At 51.8% G+C, this 18,489-nt stretch overlaps 2 protein-coding genes across 4 annotated transcripts in view; one reads left to right on the top strand and one right to left on the bottom strand.

Moving 5' to 3' along the window:
• The window catches only part of Rsph14 (radial spoke head 14 homolog), a 98,722-nt gene that overhangs the window by 73,635 nt on the left and 6,598 nt on the right, over window positions 1-18,489 (bottom strand). The window lies entirely within an intron of this gene.
• Window positions 1,674-17,916, top strand: Rab36 (RAB36, member RAS oncogene family). Of its 3 annotated transcripts, none has more exons than XM_021646075.2 (11): window positions 1,676-1,924; window positions 3,184-3,264; window positions 7,759-7,850; window positions 9,707-9,772; window positions 10,988-11,089; window positions 12,619-12,683; window positions 14,128-14,179; window positions 14,848-14,929; window positions 15,245-15,335; window positions 15,789-15,914; window positions 16,338-17,916. In XM_021646075.2, the coding sequence occupies exons 1-11, from the start codon at window positions 1,748-1,750 to the stop codon at window positions 16,394-16,396; spliced, it is 993 nt and encodes a 330-aa protein (XP_021501750.1). In that variant the 5' UTR covers window positions 1,676-1,747; the 3' UTR covers window positions 16,397-17,916. The 3 variants fall into 3 exon arrangements, with proteins under 3 accessions (XP_060225349.1, XP_021501750.1, XP_021501752.1); XM_021646077.2 differs by having other exon boundaries at window positions 1,758-1,924; window positions 3,177-3,264; XM_060369366.1 differs by lacking the exon at window positions 10,988-11,089 and having other exon boundaries at window positions 1,674-1,924.

Here is an 18,489-nt window from a genome sequence, read left to right as displayed (position 1 = left end):
AGCCCTCGGAGGTCATTTTCTATTCAGTTCACAAAATCCAGGAGAACCCTTTCGTTTCGCCTGTTCTCGGTTGACTTAAAGGCCACCGATAAGAGAGGTCATGAGAAGGTTTTCTTATTAATATGGCTGACAAGAGGCAAACTGAAGCAAATCGGGGCCTTGCTGTTACACTACATGAGGGCTTGCTACAAACGATTTTTTAAAAACACTGCTGCTGAGCTCTGCCAGCGTGGCCACGGCCACCTATGTCTAACCCATACAGGCCTGTCCCAGGAGAAGAGCTGCTCTGCGAGCCCCGCCCCACTCCCACTCCACAGTCACAGGCCCCTTAAAGCCTTGCCTGCTCGTGCTGCAAACACTCAGGTGTCCCCCCTTTCTTCAACTTCTGAGCTAAAGGAACCCAAGTCTCCAGCAACACCAGTCATCCATTTAATAACTGGGTGAACTGGGATTTGGGGGTCGTCTTGGTTAGGGTCTCTATTGCTGTGATGAAACACCACGACCAGAAAGCAAGTTGGGGAGGAAAGGGTTTATTTGGCTCACACTTGCACATTGCTGTTCATCACCAAAGGAAGTCAGGACGGGAACTAAAGCAGGGCAGGAACCTGGAGGCCGGAGCTGATCAGAGTCCATGGAGGGGTGCTGCTCGCTGGCTTGCTCCTCATGGCTTGCTCAGCCTGCTTTCTCATAGACCCAGAACCACCAGCCCAGAGACTGTCTCACCCACACCGATTACTAATTGAGAAAAAGCTTCACAGCAGGATCTCACGGAGGCATTTCCTCATCTGAGGCTTATCTGACCAGACTCTAGCTTGTGTCAAGCTGACACACAAAACCTGCCAGTACAGAGGCATAAGGTCCTTTAAGCCTGGAGCCTTAGAAATCAACCCACTTAGCAAAGGCATCGGGTCTCCAGGCCATTTCCTGTTGCATTAAAGATGACTGCAACTGCTGCCCTTCAGATCAAGTCTTAAAGGGTCTCTCCAGCCCAGACTGCCCTCGTTTTATTCGAGAAAGGCGTGGTGACCACCCCCTAGGGCTGGGAGTCAGCAAATCTGGGTTCAAGTCTATTTCTAGCTCACTAGGCAGATCTTGTTTTTGAATGAGGCTTTTAGTTTTCTTGTCTAAGGAAAAGAAGGAGAGGGAGAGAGAGAGAACCAAAGTTGGAAAAGCTTTGGTTTCAATTCTAGTAAGAGTTCTAAGGCCTCTGGAATACAACCTGTCCCTCGCACCCCACCCCCGCAACACACACACACACACACACACACACACACACACCTCGCTTTTCAACAGAAACTAGCTGGAAACTAGCCCAGTAACTTGAGTCAGCTTTTAAAACATCCGTTAATCGAGGGAATTAATTTTTCAGCATGCGCTCCGGAAGCCAGGCACATGATTTCCAAATAGCATTAAATTCAAACTGATGCAGTAAGGCAGATGGTAGACATGAGGCGTGTCCTCCTCTTGCGCCCGAGGGACTTGGAGGGGGGTGTGATGATGCCTGGCTTCAATCCAATACCAACACCCTTTTTCCCGGGACTCCCGACCCGGCCCACGAAGGTGGCCACAGCGCACGAACCTTGAGCCAACCCCTCCACTCTCACCCCCCCCCGCCCAGACTCCGCCCACCAGCCCTGCCTGCTCATCAACGCCCCGGTTGTCATAGTGACCCTGGGCACTCCAGAGGAGCCCGGAAGCCTCTGAGCAGGCGGCACGGTTCTCCGCGCCCCGAGAGGCTCTTGTTGCCATGGTGATGACTCGCGCGCGCGGGGGCCCCGTGTCTTCCGTTTCCACGGGCTGGAGGAGGGTCCAGACCACGCCCCCGACGTCGGGATTCGAGAGCCCGGAGCCAGTCCCGCGATGCCCACGTTGCTGCGGTGATTCGCTGGGGCCCCGCACGTCGGAACCGGCCTTTGCAGCTTTGGTGAGTCCACTCACCCTCCCCAGCTGAGGGCGCATCCCGGAGGTTGTGGTCCTGAGGCTGTCGTGTCCCCTGCCCTCCTCCTACCGCCAAACCTGCAGTGTGGCCTGCAGGCCTTGGTCCTCCTCACTGAGCGTCCACCCTAGGCCAGGCCCCCCGCGGAAGCCGGGTCAGATGAGGACAGTAGGCTTGGGGGTCAGACTGGGCAATGCGAGGACTCTCAGGAAAAGGGGCTGGAACCTAAAGTCGCCATACCACTCAGACTCTGCATCTTAAAGACTGGGAGCAAGGGACCCCTCCCTCCTCTAGCTCCATTATCTGGGCTGTGATCCACACCCAGGTTGGTTGGTTTGTTTTTGTTATTTTGTTTTTTGCATACCTGCCTCATGCCAGGTATGCAAAGAGGGAACCCCTCTTCCCAGGAGTCTGAGTTGCTCCCCCGCCACTGTGCTGCCCATTGAATGGCCCCTGCCTAATATTGCTGATAAGGATGGAGGCCCAGGTGTGTTTTTAAAGTGATGAAAAGTAATGACAGGTGCACTTTTGAGAATTTGTATGGGATTCCTAATTCTTGTTAAAATAGTTCTTGCTTGTTCAAATATAACAATTCTAGTCGTAACTGACTTTGTGAACCTAGAACCAGACAACACTTAGCCCTGTAAAATAAAGTGAGTGTTCTGTTTTTTTATTTTTGTTTGTTTGTTTGTTTGTTTGTTTGTAGACAGGGTTTCTCTGTGTAGCCTGGGCTGTTCTGGACTCGCTTTGTAGACCAGTCTGGCCTGGAACTCACAGAGATCCGCCTGCCTCTGCCTCCCCGAGTGCTGGGATTACAGGCGAGTACCGTTCTGCCCAGCTGTTGCCCTGTTGTTGTTGGTTTGGTTTGGGTCTTTTTAAGACCGGTTCTCTCTGTTGCCCAAGGAATCTGGGACTCACCATCCTCCTGCCTCTGCTTCCCGAGTGCTAAGTATATAGGCCCCTGTCACCACTACAGCTGGTTAGGAGTTTGCTTTTATAGACAGAGAGAAAGGAAGGTAGACATAGTATAAAAAGCAAATTGATTGTTCTCAAAGCTTATAGGATAATTCGTGCTGGCTCAGGTTGACTGGGCCCCTGACCTCGTGCTTTGTTGGGAAACTAGCCCATTCAGAACTCTGTTTGGTCACATGGCACCCAGCATGCGCTGTTCTGGTTTGATCTGCTGGGCAGACAGTAACCTCTTCTATATTTTGTGTAATGCTCTTTTCCCCCGATTGAGTCTACAGGACACTGGAAGAATGAGGTCCTCTTGGACCCCTTTGGGGCCCCCAGTGAGCCAGGACCGCATCATCACCAGCTTCCCGAAGGTACCGTCATTAGAACACTTTTGAGTTTTGTTTTGAGTTTGTTTGTTTGGGTCTGGATTGCTTTGGCAGAAGGTCTTTACCATGCCAGACAAACCTGGAATTCACTGTGTATCCCAGGCTAGCCGTAAAGCTGCAGTCTCCCTGCTGTTTCCCCTCGAGTGCTGAGATAGCAGGAACATGCCCCTGTTCCCAGCCCTTTCTGTCTTTATTGCTGATGTGACATTTCAGCCATCCAGCTTCGCTAACATGCCGTCACCCCGGAAGTCAAACAAGGGAATCCCAGAGGCTGGTCCTATTTCTGAGAGGACAAAAGACTGGGTGTTGAGTTCCTCTAAAGCAGGCCAGTAGGGACGGCAGAGGTTATAAGCCACGTAGTCCTCGGTGGGAGCCTTGATGCCGTCATGGTTGGGACCATAGCTGGGACCATAGGCGAGTCACCCAAGCTCTGGAAGCTGATGGCGCCTCTGGGCGCCAGCTCATGATAAGTGTAAGCTCCCCAAGGTCATGACATTCCTTGCTGTTATTATTATCAGCTCTCCAGAGAGTGGGAATGTAACGTGGTGGAAAAACATTTGCCTGGTAGGTGCAAAACCGTGAATTTTATTCCTAGCACTGTGACGAGGGGCGTTGGGGGAATGGGCAGATGACACAAATGTAAGAGAATGCACAGGTGTAAGGCCACACACCTGTAGTCCCAGCACTTGGGAATCAGAGACAGGAGGATTGTGAATTTGGCCTCAGCCTGGACTATGTAACAAAAGCCATCTTTTTTTTTTTTTAATGGTGTTCTAATTTCTCATTCCCAAATCCACGCTTTCTCCATTGGCATTCTGTCTTCATTTTTTGCTGACACCTCCAAATCTGTACCATAGTCTAATATTAACTGCAGTGGGAAGTGCCAGATAACCTTTATTGGGGGGACAGTGGGACAGTATTTGCCCGTATTACAGACGGCTTTGCCCAGTTAGGTAGCCATCCCACTTCGATTGGAGAGGGTGTGAAAGGCCACTGTAGCAGTTAGCATGAGCAGAAAGTCAGATCCAATACCAGCATCTCCAGGGAGGCTGGTAGTGACACTGGTCCTCAGTACAGACTGGAGGGTTAGAGGGAGGAGGCAGCTCTTCCCAAGGCTAAGGAAAGCCAAAGCAAATTGCTATGTAAAGCGCAAAGAATGGAGCATTTTTGCCATCACGTGTGTGTACCACACTCTGTCGGCTATGTAAGGAAGGAGGAAGACTACAGCGTAGCTGTATGCTGGAGCACTTGGTTAAATTTCTGGTATCACCAAAAAAGGGGAGGAGTAAAGAAATGTCTCTTAGTACACGTGGAAAATATGTAACGAAAGGTACTATGTAATGAAAGGTAACGTTAAGATCCTATTGTCTATTCTTTAGCCACTACCAAGCGAAAATTAGTTTTCTCCAAGGGCGCCTCACTGGAGAAACAAACCACTTTAAAAAAAAATATTATTTTCATTTATTACAATTTATTCAATTTGTATACTGGCTGTGACCCCCTCCATCATCTCCTCCCAATCCCTCCCTCCCTCCCTCCCTCTTCTCCCCCTATGCCCCTCCCCTGGTCCACTGATAGGGAGGTCCTCCTCCCCTTCCCTCAGACCCTAGCTATCAGGTCTCATCAGGACTGGCTGCATTGTCTTCCTCCGAGGCCTGGTAAAAAATTACTATTTTCATTTATTACAATTTATTCAATTTGTATACTGGCTGTGACCCCCTCCCTTGTCTCCTCCCAATCCCACCCTCCCTCCCTCTTCTCCCCCTTTGCCTCTCCCCTAGTCCACTGATAGGGAGGTCCTCCTTCCCTTCCCTCAGACCCTAGCTATCAGGTCTCATCAGGACTGGCTGCATTGTCTTGCCTGGTAAGGTTGCTCCCCACAGGGGGAGGTGATCAAAGAGCCTGTCACTGAGTTCATGCCAGAGAAAGCCCCTGCTCCCCTTTCTAGGGAACCCACTTGGAGACTGAGTCTTTGGTTGGGGTATCAGTCTCTGCAGGGCCCCCCAGGGCTCAGTTTTCTTGACTCTGTTGGTCTCCTTTTGGAGCTCCTGTCCCCTCCAGGTCTTTCTGTCTCTCCCCGCTTTCATAAGATTCCCTGCACTTTGCCCAAAGTTTGGCTATGAGTTTCAGCTTCTGCTTCAATACCTTGATCAGTAGAGTCTTTCAGAGGCCGTCTGTGGTAGGCTCCTGTCTTCTGCTTCCAATGTCTATCACATTTGACCTTCTAAATGAGGATTGGCATCTTCCCTATGGTCTTCCTTGTTTAGCTTCTTTAGGACTATAGGTTTTAGTATGTTTATCCTATGTTATATGGCTAATATCCACTTATGAGTATAAACCCATGTATGTCTTTTTGATTCTGGGTTACCTCACTCAGGATGATCATTTTTAGAAAAGTTCCTGCCATTTGCCTGCAAATTTCATGATTTCCTTGTTTTTAATTGCTGAGTGGTATTCCATTGTATAGACATACCACAATTTCTATATCCATTCCTCAGTTGAGGGACATCTGGGTTGCTTCCAGCTTCTGGCTATTACAAATAAAGCTGCTACAAACATGGTTGAGCAAATGTCCTTGTTGTGTACTTGAGCCTCTTTTGGGTATATGCCTAGGAGTGGTATGGCTGGATCTTGAGGAAGCACTATTCCTAGTTGTCTGAGAAAGCGCCATATTGATTTCCAGAGTGGTTGTACAAGTTTACATTCCCATCAGCAGTGGAGGAGGGTTCCCCATTCTCCACAACCTCTCCAGCATGTGTTGTTACTTGAGTTTTTGATCTTGGCCATTCTGATGGTTATAACGTGAAATCTCAGGGTTGTTGTTTTGCATTTCCCTGATGACTAAGGATGTTGAACATTTCTTTAAGTGTTTCTCTGTCATTCGATATTCCTCTATTGAAAATTCTCTGTTTAGCTCTGTACCCCATTTTTCAATTGGATTACTTGGTTGAAACAAACCACTCTTAAAAGTAGGCCTAATGCTTAGCAGTAGATGGCCAACAGAAAACTAATTGGGTGTCATCTTTGGAGGTTCTTTGTCTCCTACTGTTGTCGGAGCTTTTTTATTTATTTTTTCCTTCTAGCTTACAGTGTTTTGTGTATGTGTTAGGGCCTCCTGTTTGGGGTTTTATGGGATTTCTGTGTATGCGAACATATGCGTCTCTGATTCTATATGCTTTTTGTTTGGCTCTTTCTTATTTGGTTGTTTTGTCATACTCTTATTTGTTTGGGGTTTGTTTGGGTAGTTTGGCTTGGCTTGGTTTGGTTTTGAGACAGAGTTTCTCCTAGAACTCACTCTGTAGACCAGGCTGGCCTTGAACTCAGATATCCACCTCTCTCCTTCTGCCTCCAGAGTGCTGGAATTAAAGGTGTGTGCTACCACCACCTGGCTGATTTCTTTGTCTTTGATTTATTTTATTTTATTATTATTCCTTAGATTCCTGTTTGATCCATACGGAAAAGTTATGGATCCAGATGGGAGGGAACTAGCATCTATTGAGGAAGGGGAAGCCGTGACAGAATGTATTGTATGAAAAAAAAACAAAAAGACCCTCCAGTCCATTGCTGCCTCCATGTGGCTTGGACAGGTGTGAAGAAAGAATTTTTGCGTCTTTTGGATTCTGTGCCAAAGCTGGTAAAGAGGAAGGAGGAGCCTATAGGCTCTTGGTGTTCCCGTCTGCAGCTATTGCTTCTTCCCCTACTCTATCTTCCCCTTTAACTTCCTTCTTCAAACACTGACAGAGAAAGCCTTTGTGCCCCAGATATTGGAGAATTCCCTGGGTTTTTTATGGTGAGCTTGGGTCATTGCTTTCCCAATGGAGTGTGACCATGGCAACCAGGGGTGGTGCAGCCTGGTGTTTCATGAGCCTAAGAGAAAGGAAATAATCAGGAAAAAAAAAAAAAAAAAAAAAAAAAAAAAAAAAAAAAAAAAAACAGGCCCCGTCTCATGGGACAAAAGACACTATTCACAGAGTAGGACATTGTGGCTCAGAGCGATGGGGAAAACTGCTTGACAGCTGCGCAGCTGGGAGTGGAAAGCTAAGTTTTGACCCCGCTGCCCTTGCCTCCAGCCCTAGGGAGTCTGCCCAGGGAACTGTCCTGTTTTCACAGAAGATGGGATTCCCTCACAGTCCCTACAGCAGCCAGGACCACAGGCTACAGCTAGCCATGTCTGTCCTGCCCCGGGGGCCAGTCCAGGCCTGAGCACTTACTGACCAGGTCAGGACGGGTCTCTGTGGTGCCTCCTGAGGCAAGGTGTTCTCTTTATCCTGTTTCCCTGTGGGAGAAAAGGACTCATGCCTCCTCCCCCACAGCCTGTGGCATTACCAGGAAGGAGGAATGCTAATGAGGCCGCGAGTGAGGGAGAGAGGAGGGCTGGGAAGTGGCTGTCACCACTCCGTTGCCCAGTTTGTGCTATCAAGACGCCACTTCGTAGGACAGTCCGCCTGTTTGTCTGTATGTCCGTCTGTCTTTCTGCAGTGCTACACGCCTGAGGCCTGCCTGCAGCTCAAGGAGCACTTCCACAGCCAGGTTGACACAGCCTGCCAGCACAGGAACACGGGCACTGCTGGGTAAGCCCAACTGCACGCATGAATGAAAGCATGAGCAAATCAAATACAGGGACGGAACCTCTGCAATCTATTATCAGGATTTTGAATCTAACTTTGCTATATGAACAATATCCGTGTTTCTCAGAATGCCACACAGGTGCCTTTTCAGCAGAGTGATATTTCAGCGCAGGTCCATTTGCTGTGTCTAACTCTCATCCCTTCAGGTTTCTGTTTGTCAGATCCTCCACCCCTGCTGTCCTGCCCTGGCCTGGCCTGGCCTGGGTAGACTACCTAGTGCCCTTCTTCTGTGCTCTAGAGCTCCAGAATCATGGCATAGAACTATAGGGTTTTCTGTCTTTTTTCACCAGACCTGAGTCTGGCTGTGTCTGCCCTGTTTCCGCCTTAGTTTCTGCCTCAGCAGCAACTGTTCACTGTCAGAGGGGATTTTTCCAGTACTCCTTCCTCCTTCTAACAAATGCGTACAGGCCAGTTCTCCCCTTTCCTCCAGAGCCTCTGAGTTCACAGAGGTTGTGTAGATGGAGTCAGATCACAAGAGAACCCATCTCAGAGGTCCCTAGGGCTACACAAAGGGAAACAGATCTCAGGTCAGAACTGTGGTTGGTGGCTTGAGGGCTTCTTCTGGAGGTTAGTATTTCCTACCCGGATCTTCACGCAAACTACCTACCTGACCCTACACAATGCCACCAGAGGTAAGGACACTGAGACACTGACAGTCCCCACTGTGCAATCCTAGTGGCACCTGGACTTCTTTCCCTCAGAAATGGAATCAGGGCTGGTCTATTCCAAATGAGAAGGCTGCCTGGGAGCAGGACAGCCACAGCCCAGCTCTGGCTGGTGTGGAAAGATAAACTATGGACCCAATCATCAACCAACATACATGCCCTCAGAGGAAGTGTGCTAAATGTTTCCCAAGATGGTCAGTTTAAGCATCGAGGTCTTTTGGGAAGAACTGCAGAATGCTTCTTTTAATTGTATTAATTTGGTGGTGGTGTGGTGTGTGTATGTGTGTGTGTCTATGTGTGAGGGGCTATGCCACGGCATGCCTGCAGATGTCAGGAAGCAACTTGCAAGAATAAGGCCTTCCCTTCCCCCAAATAGGTCTTGGAGGTTAAAGTCAGGTCCTCAGGCTTGGCAGCAAACACCTTTACCCATTGGGCCATCTCCCCAGCCCAGAAGCTCTTAAAAGTCTTAACAGTCAAAGAGAGGCTACCACCAAGGCTCAGGTGTATCCGTACAGAGGGAAGGGAGTAGTTGCTCCTGGTGAGCAGTGTCTAAAGGAGCCCGGGAATCACAGAGCCAAACTGCCGCTCAAAAACAGCCCAGGTACACGGACCCGGGTACCGTCTGGAGTGTACCCTTTAGCCCACCTCATCCCTTCAGGCACCGCCATACCTGCTTTGCAGCCAACTCCATTGGGGTGTGTGGAGGCCAGGATGCAGGGCTCCCAGCCCATGCCCTGCCCGTGGGGTCCTTGTCCACACCTTTGGTGCAGCTCTCCCTGCCCCCGCCCCCAGTTTTGATTCGTCTGATGTTGGTTTTCACAGTCCTTCCCATACTCTCTTCTCCGCCCCTCAGTTTATGGCTCTGCCTCTCCTCATGCCTATTGCTTATTCTCAGGACAGACAGTGACTTTGGCCTAGTGGGGTCCAGGGTATAGCCATTGGGGTGGCAGAGTTCCCAGGACAAACGGAAGTTCTCCCGCACCCCAAGACTGCAGAGTGGCTTATCCGGGTAGGCCTTCCTGCATCTAGGGTTGACATGTGATTCACTCGGATGGTACAGGAAGGAGAGGCTTGGATATGCTGAAAACACTCCTGATACCATTCTCCAGGGTGATATGGATATGTCTCCTCCAGGCTCAAGCTCTCCAAGGTGGTGGTGGTTGGTGATCTCTATGTGGGGAAGACGAGCCTCATTCACAGGTAGGTCCTGACACACACACACACACACAAACACACAGACACACCCGTCTGCTCTCAGGCTGGCCTCACCTCCCATCACCAAGTTATCTACCTTTGCCTGGAAGTCTCAGGTAACATGTGACTCCTAGGGACATGGCCCTGCTTTTAGCCTGGGAGACAGTTTGAAGGGAGTGGCAGGAGTCAAGAAGAGGGTTAGAGAAATGGCTCAGCAGTACTGCTCTGCCACACCCTAGAATTTGAGACCCAGCTCCCGCATTGTATGGGTCATAACCGCCTCCACCTCCAGCTCCAGAAGGTCTGACTCCTTTGGCCACCACAGGCACACACACACACACACACACACACACACACACACACACACACACACTACCGTGACTGACAGATGATGGAGCATCCCCGACACTTGGCATCCATCACACGCTCCTGGTAGGGCCCCTGCACTGTCCTCCCTGGGAATGGACCCTCAGTTCCTCTCACTGTTTGTGTTCTCCTGTTCTTCCTGGGCTGGTGCCACTCCCCTCCCCCACATCATTCTTACTGGCTGCCCTGTTGCTATGGTTCCCATAAGCATTCCTCACAGGTCCCTGTGTCAGAGACTTGTGGTCTCTGGCTCGTGGCACTTTTGTAAGGTGGCAGAACTTTTTAAGAGGTAGAGCCTTGCTGGTTGTCACTAGGTCACTGCGGGGTTCACACACGGAGGAAACAGCATGCCCCAACTCACTCCCTTCTTTAGCTTCCTGGCCACGAGGGATGTTCTTTTGCTATGTCATGGTGACAGCACACACTTGAACAAAAGAACAGCTAAAGCTGTGAGCCCTGATGACCTTCTCCCCACGGGTTACCGGCATCTCAGACGTTGCTATGGTGGCGGGAAGCTAATTAAAATGCCTGAATAACCAATACCTCTGCACCAGCACTTTCTTTGTTGCTTTTTGGCATTTTGTTTTGTGTTGTGTTTGGTTTTGAGACAGGGTATCATTTCTTAGCCTTGGCTTGGCCTAAAACTCTGTCTGTAGACCAGGCTGACCTCAGACCCACAGAGATCCGACTGCCTCTGCCTCCCTCGTGCTGGGATTAAAGGCAAGCGCTACCACCCAGCCACCATCATTTATCACTACCCTATTGGGGGAATCATATTTTCTGCAGACTTTCCCTGTTCCCAGCATCTCTCCCCGTTTCTGGAGGGGGCCCTAAGGATCCCCTCGCCTCCCCCAGGTTGTGCAAGAACATTTTCGACCGTGATTACAAGGCCACGATTGGGGTAGACTTTGAAATTGAGCGCTTTGAGATTGCGGGGATCCCCTACAGCCTCCAGATGTAAGTCTCTGCTATCGTCTCCTCAGGGGGAAAGGCCTCAGCCTTGCGCTGGGAGGTGGGAAGAAACCAGGCTTCATGGTTTTTGGGTCCCTGGAGTCTCTCTGTCCCCACAGTTGCCTCCTCTTGGTCATCAGGTCTGGGATGGCCCTCATAGCCTGATGGCACACTCACCCATTCTCCCCAACAGCTCCTTCCTAAGGTTCCCTTCCTTCCCAGTTGGACCTCCTGGGAGCTCACGAGCAGAAGGTTGGCCTCTGAAAGTTTTTCCTGAGCTTCTAATCTCATCTCTAAACTAGGGCATGCCTGTCCTTGTGCCAGCCCTGAAGGGTGAGGAGGGTTATCTTGGAGGCTGCTCTGCCCTCACCCTGTCCTCAAGCCTGACGCTTCCACCCTCCTGTCGCTTTCCTCTGACACCCATATCTCCTCTGTCCACATTGTTCTTCCCCGTCAGTCCGTCTTCTCTAACCCCACCTTTGCCTCTCAGTGGCCCAGTGGTTTCTGCCTCACCTCAATCCCCTTTTGCTTTCCCTCAAATCAGTGCAGGGACTTCTCAGGGTCGACCTTCTTCCTCTTTGATGAAAGTGATGTGTGCTTTGGCCTCATTCTCCCCACTCCCTGGAAGATCTTACAAGCCTACCCAGCTCCCAGACCCCTGTGCCCTCTGCTGAGGCTCCTCCCTCCTCCCTGCTGCCTTATGTAGCGGTCACTGTGTTCTTCTCAGTTGCCGACTCCCAACTCCTCACTAGAAGCTTCTTCAGAAATGAAAAAAAAAAAAAAAAGAATGAATTAATGAAGGAATATATCCCAGAAGTTTTCATTATGCTGAACTGCTTGAAAACAAATTCAGATCATTCACATCACATTTGTGGGTTATTGTTTTACCTTACTGAGGAAAAAAAAAGGAACATTGATATGTTGACGTTAAAGAGCAATGGATTGTAGACTGGGTTGCAGGGCCATCCCTGCATATTGGCAACCTATATAAGCCTACACAAGATCTCAGAATGCCACCTTCCCCTCTTCCATCTTGTAACCATGGCAGACATTATTAATCTGTTATCTCATTCCTTTTCCATGGATCTGGGGCTCACTTCTAGTTCCTTCTCAACAGATTGTTTCAGAAAGCCAGAGCCCACTGGTCAGTTCCCCGAGAGCTGTGTCCTGCATCCCTGTTAGCCCCATTACCCTTGGGGAGCTCCTGAGCTGAGGGTGAAACCATGCCCCAGTCACATACCTGCTGCTATAAAACATACGGTCCTCCATAATGTTACACAACTAGACAAGGCAGTTTGCCCTGTTGCACCTTCCCCCCTTTTGGCTGGCCCTGAGATCCGGGAGAAGAACCTAGGAGGGACCGCGGGACCGGAGGCAGGGAGAACTGGGGACCCCCCCTCACTTCCTGCTCAAGAGTGGCTGGTGTGTCCATGTGGGCCCTGAGGTCTTCCCCTGACGTCACTGTTGCATTGCCGTAGGATACAATGACTGCTTAACCTGCCCCCTTGCCTTCCTGTCTCCTCTTCCCCCCACAGCTGGGACACGGCCGGGCAGGAGAAGTTCAAATGCATTGCCTCTGCCTACTACCGCGGTGCTCAGGGTGAGCAGCCCATGATGCTGGAGCTCTAACCTGTGTCATCAGCACAAACGCTATTCCCCTGTCCTCCCAGAGCCATTGGAAGAGCACCGCAGCTAGTGCTCAGGGTGGAGGAAGCTCCCTAGAAGACTAGGCCCTGGCTGTCTTTGATAGTCTCCCCCGTAGGGAGTCTGAAATATCGGATGCAGGCTGCATCAGTTCCCAGTTCCCAGTTCAGAAAAGGACATTCTTGTTCAAGGGTCCCAGAGAAAAAGAGATGACGTCATGTTCCAGGTGACAATGAGGAGAGGCTTTTCCTGTCTTAGCCAGAGGCAGCTAGGCCAGAGAGGAGTGACGGTGGACCCAGCAGCATTGGCAGCGTTGGCAGGGCCCATACTGGGGCCCCAGTGCCCACTGCCAACATAGCCAGGGGCAGTAGGGGGTTGAGCAGGATCAAGTCTACAGAGATAGCAATGGGAAGTCCCCAGGAAGGAGACAGAAGGAGACTCTTAGTAGGAGGTAAGAAAAACCATCAGAAGGATCCCAGAGCAGGCTCAAAATATAGGCACAGCTATGTCTTCTTGGCGGTGGTCTGAGAATCGGTGCAGTTTGATCCAGTCTAAAGGAAGGGGAACAGGAAGTAAGCTGTGAATGCCTGCACCATGGGTGGAAGTCCAGCATTAGCCACGTCCACTCTGGCCTTTGCCAGCCTTCACCTCTCCTAACCTTTCTTCCCGAGGGCCTGCTGCCTCCCTGGAGCTAGCGCTGTGAGGTGCACGGCAGACTTGTGTGAACTGTACTCACTGTTCGATCACCTGTAGGACTCTCATCAGCCCAGGTGCAAGGAGCCCGTGTCCAGCCTGCTCTTACCCACAGTAGGGCAGCAGAGAGCAGACCTGTGCCTGGACTGTCCCGCTGTGGCCTTCCCCTTGGGAATCCAGGGCAGACTATGATGAAAGAGCTGACCACAGAAGATACCTTACAGTTTTCTGCCCACAGAAGTCGTTTCCTTTAACGGGCTGTTACTGATCCCCATCCTTCAATTAAAAGTCTACCCTGGGTCAGGCCCTAGATTAACAGCTTTTCCAGTGTGTTCCCATCCTCCCTACCCCCAACTATGACAGCTATGGGTATCATCCTTGCAAATGTACAGACGGGGAGGCAGGGTCTCCATAGTTACAGCCCTCACCATGCCCTTTGGACCACAAGTGGCAGAGGCTCTCTTGCCAGAGTCCAGTGCTTCAGGGCTTTCTCTGTGCACCTCCCTCTCCCAGGCTAGGCTGCTAGGTACAGGTTTGGAGGGCCTGGGGGGCAGCTGTAGGAAGGCAGGTCCAAGGGATAACGGTGGGGTGACTCCTCCCTAGTCTCCATAGGGAGGCAGCCCAGTAGTTGTTGCGGGAAGATACCCAGGAGAGCCTTCCCCGAGCATGCCTGTTGCTGATTGGCTTTTGGGTTTTCCTGTGTCCAGTGATCATCACAGCCTTCGACCTCACTGACGTGCAGACACTGGGGCACACCAGGCAAGTAAACCCAGACTCTTCCCCCCTGTATGTCACAGACTGATGAAGTTGCCTGGAAGGGCTCCCAAACCCTAGCATCAGGGCTGGACCCGGAATGATGGGCACCTACTACCCAGTTCCCCGCTTATCCCTAGAAACATCCCCACCTGCTGCTCAGAGGCCAAGTTGGCGGGCCACACTTGGCTTTGATGTCCCGCTGCCACCATAATGGGAAGCTTTATGTTGATGAGGGACCCTCTGTCACTTTCACGTTGGGTCCCTAATAATTTCATAGCTAATCCTCCCTGAAAGAAATTTTTCACTCGCTATATTGGGCAGAGATGTGGGCAGCGTGATCAGTTTGAGAGGGCCGCCATCTGCCAGAAATAATCCACCTAATGGACCAAAGCCCCTCTTCCCTGGGTTTGCCTGGGCCTTTCACAGCAGCATCTCCTGTGCAGGAGACAGGAGTGGTTTTTTTCAGCTGATAAATGGCAGGGATACCTAGTTCCTGCAGTAGGAGTTTTCACTCATCCCAAACCAGTGCCTGTATATTCCAGCTCCTCCTGTGCCCACTGAGGCCCTTCCAGGTCCAGCACCAGCCTCCAACATGGTCAGGGTAGACAGGGTACCTTCCCTGTACCTCCTGGCTAAGTCTAGGCCTCTTGTTCCCACTCTGTGCATTCCAGGCAATGGCTGGAGGATGCGCTGAGGGAGAACGAGGCTGGCTCTTGCTTCATCTTCCTCGTGGGAACCAAGAAGGATCTCCTGGTAAGCAGGGTAAAGCTAGAGGCCCTGCCCCGACTGGCTTTCCAGAAAATAGCTGAGGAGTGCTGAAGGCCACTGACACACCTTATGCTGGACTTCAAAGACTATGGGCTGTGAAATTGCAGCAGGCACTCAGCTCCTGTGCCCCTCCCCTAAGAGGTGGGGTTGACTCATTTCCCTGGGGAGCACCGAAGTGTCAGCTTTGGGCAAGCAGCCCGCCCTGGGATACCCCACCAAGGGTAGCGAGAGAGGTGGCCATCCCAGGGACTCCTGCAAGGAAGGCCAAGATACCAGGTGAGCCAGGGCTGTTTCTTCCAGTCAGGGGCAGCGTGTAAGCAGGCAGAAGCAGAGGCTGTGCACCTGGCCAATGAGATGCAGGCAGAGTACTGGTCTGTGTCCGCCAAGACGGGTGAGTAGTGCGCCCCACGTGCATTCATTACCAAAAGAGCGTGGGGGGGTGGGAGGGGAGAGGAGGAGTTCTGCACAGTTGCACAGGTTCCTGGCTGCACGCGGGCAGTGTTTACGCTGGGTGCTGAGACCTGCGGGGCCATGCACACAGACGCCTTGTAAGCGCCAACGGCACATGGCTAGCTGCTAGAGAGCCCTGCCTGGCCCAGGTCATGCAAATGTTCAGAAGCAACTGACTGGGGCGGGGGGGGGGGGCAGGGGGCCGCAGGGCAGGGATGGGGGCCAGAGCCCACCGGGAAGCCAGGCTGCCACCAGAACCGTACCGTCTCCCACCCCTGTGGGCAGGCTGCTAATGTGACTGTGAGGTGTGTTCTGAGATTGCCATGGCCAGCCTAGGGATGGGCTGACCTGGCATTTGCCCGTACTGCATCTGAGCTGTCTCTCCGGCCCCCAGGAGAGAACGTGAAGGCATTGTTCAGCCGCGTCGCCGCGCTAGCATTTGAGCGGTCTGTACTTGAGGACCTGGAGAAGAGGCCCAGGACCCAGTCCCAGGTCGGAGATGGCGATGGAGACCTAATCCGTGCGTACAGAGAGGGCCGGGGAGGGCAGAGGGCAGGATAGGGACCAGAAGCCCACACCCACCATCCTAATTTACCACCTTTGCTGTCCTCTTGGGACCTTTGGGCTATTAGCCATATCTCAGGCCAGCAGCTTCCATGCCCCCACCTGCCAACTCAGGCACCTTCCCCGGCCTCCCTGCTCTCCACATGGCCTCCTTTGGGGTCAAGCTTAGGCTTCTGTTCCTCAGACGTGTCTTGCCTCCAGCTTACATGAATGCCACAACCTCAAGTGTCCCCTGGGTCTTTCCCACACCAGGTCATCTAGGCCTCAGAGGACAGACCCAGGGACCAAGTACAGGGCTCCAGCTGTCAGGGTAGAATAGTCCTTGCCTGTTGTCAGCTGTAGGATACCTGGTTGATGCCATCTTTTCCTGTCTTTGCAGGAATAGAGGTACCCAAGACCCAGGAGAACAAGAGGCCACCTAGCCTGGGCTGCTGTTAGCCGAGGCCAGCATCAGAGCTGTCCACCCCGTGCATACACGGAGGGTGACATGGAGTCCAAGCTCCACAGTGGAGAAGCCTGTGTCTCCAGAGTGCGGCCACTTCTCCCAAGCAGGTCAGCAGCCACTGACTGCTGGAGCCCCGCACTGCTCAGCTGGCTGGGGTCACCAGGGCGAGCCTTCCCTACAGGGTCTTCAGACAGTCGCTGTGTTCTCAGGAGGCTTCAAGACTGCAAACTCAGGACACTTCAGGGCTAGCCCACTTCCCTTACCCAGTCGTACCCAGAGTCAGTCCTGGACCCCTTTCCTGCCAATCCTCACTGAGGCCTCTGAACCCTCGTCTCCATGTCCCAAGCATTGACTTGTCAGAATAGCTGAGCAGAACCGACCTGCCATCCCATCTCTTCCTTGAGTCCTAGGCCTTGCCGCCTCAGACCTAGCTATCCACCGTCCTTCTACCACAGAATCTTGGGACTCTTGATCCCCATTGTTAAGCACGATGGACACAGTTGAGGTGGCCCCTCTGGCAGAGTCCTGCCTCCATCCCTGAGGTTTCCCATGCTCCTGCCCTGCATGTCAGTGGGTAAGATGATGAATCGTGACTACGCCGAGAGATGACAATTGCACGGCTTCCCTCTGGCAACTCATTCCATGTCCCTGAGCCTGAGGCTGCCCTGTGCTGTCACCCAGGCCCTTCCCTGCTGACCTACCATGTGTCTCTCCAGTGGGCCCGTGTGTCTCTTGGACTTTGGCATTGGCCCACGGATCTCTGGAGGACTTAGGACATCCAGAATCTAGCATCCCTAACCCCCTCTTACACATCAGCAGGAACACTGCTCCCTACTTGGGTCCAGAGCCTGCCCTGACCCCCTCACCCACTCTGTAGTCCTACAGCTCCCTGTCTAGGCCCACGCAACCCTTTCTTACTCCTGCCATAGAGGGTGGGTACACACAGCATTGCTGGCTGATGCTTTTCCCCCAAGGCCTGTCTCACATAGCCCATGCTGTTTTCCAACTCTGTAGCTGAGGCTTACCTTAGATTTTATTGGCCCTCCATCTCCCAAGTGCTGGGATTACAGGCATGGACCCCCATAACCCCCAGCAACACCTGCTTGTCAAGGATGGTAGGCATTTGCAGGCGGCCATGTTGGTCGGTGCCCGTTTCTAAGTGCCTGGCATGCCACACATTTCCATGACTGTTCATTAACTCGGCAAACACCCGAGAACACTGGCAAATTTTCCTGTCCAGCACCAACATTCCTTAGCTTTATTTTAGTGTGCTCTCTCTCTCTCTCCGTCCTCCCTCCCCCTCTCTCTGAAACAGGGGGTCTCTGTTTACACCAGGCTGGCCTTGAGCTTGCAGCAGCCTCCCAGCTTCTGCCTCCCCCAAGTGCTGGGAGGAGGCATAAAGCTCCTATCTGGGCTCAAGGTCTTTTATTCTAAAAACTATCTAAAAAACGTCTCTTTGAAGGAATTAAATGTTTGGTATTAAACAAGGTGGTAGAGCATATAAACAAAAATACTTCTGCCCTGAAATCAGTTGTACTCTTTGACATAAACATGGTTAGCAGTTGATTTAAAAAAAAAAAATCCTTCCATGCTGTTCCCACTCTGTATACAAACCTTCTGTCTGTTGGTTTCTCCAGTGTGCCCTTGTACTGTGCACACTGCCTGATGGGCCACCTGCCCAGTGATCTGTCCTGATCTCACACTGCGGGTGCGTGCCAAACCTTCCCATACTTGAACAAAACACGCAGTTCCCGTAGCGTGGACAGGCTGCAGCTGAGTTGACTTCCTTGTCTACTGAGCAGCCGTTCTGTATCCTGCTGTTGTTGGCTTTCAGCTAAGTAAGGTCCTTTAGAGTTTCCCCAGAGGGTCTTGGCGGGCCCTTGTCTAGCCTGGGCTTAGCGGGGATAGCATAATGCTCCACGGGGGGGGAAGTAGATGGCAATGGCCTCTCTTCATCTTTCCGGGTCCCAGGGCGGTGACCGGGAGGGGCGATGCTGCGTCCCTCTGTCATGCACTCCAGAGCTAGAGGGCACTGATCTACAGACACCCATGTTGCTGTAGATTAACTACCCTTTACTGAACACTC

The sequence above is a fragment of the Meriones unguiculatus genome, chromosome 16 (assembly GCF_030254825.1).
Source record: "Meriones unguiculatus strain TT.TT164.6M chromosome 16, Bangor_MerUng_6.1, whole genome shotgun sequence".
NCBI lineage: Eukaryota > Metazoa > Chordata > Mammalia > Rodentia > Muridae > Meriones > Meriones unguiculatus.
Note: the sequence above shows the minus strand (reverse complement) of the source record. Positions and strands in the feature narration are given on the sequence as shown.

What these genes read in the sequence shown, in the direction of transcription:
- Rab36 (XM_021646075.2), top strand. Translation starts at nt 1,748, where the DNA reads ATGGTGATGACTCGCGCGCGCGGGGGCCCCGTGTCTTCCGTTTCCACG. An exon ending in AAGACGAGCCTCATTCACAG is followed by an intron (nt 9,773 to 10,987) that starts GTAGGTCCTGAC and finishes CGCCTCCCCCAG; the next exon opens with GTTGTGCAAGAACATTTTCG. An exon ending in CAGACACTGGGGCACACCAG is followed by an intron (nt 14,180 to 14,847) that starts GCAAGTAAACCC and finishes TGTGCATTCCAG; the next exon opens with GCAATGGCTGGAGGATGCGC.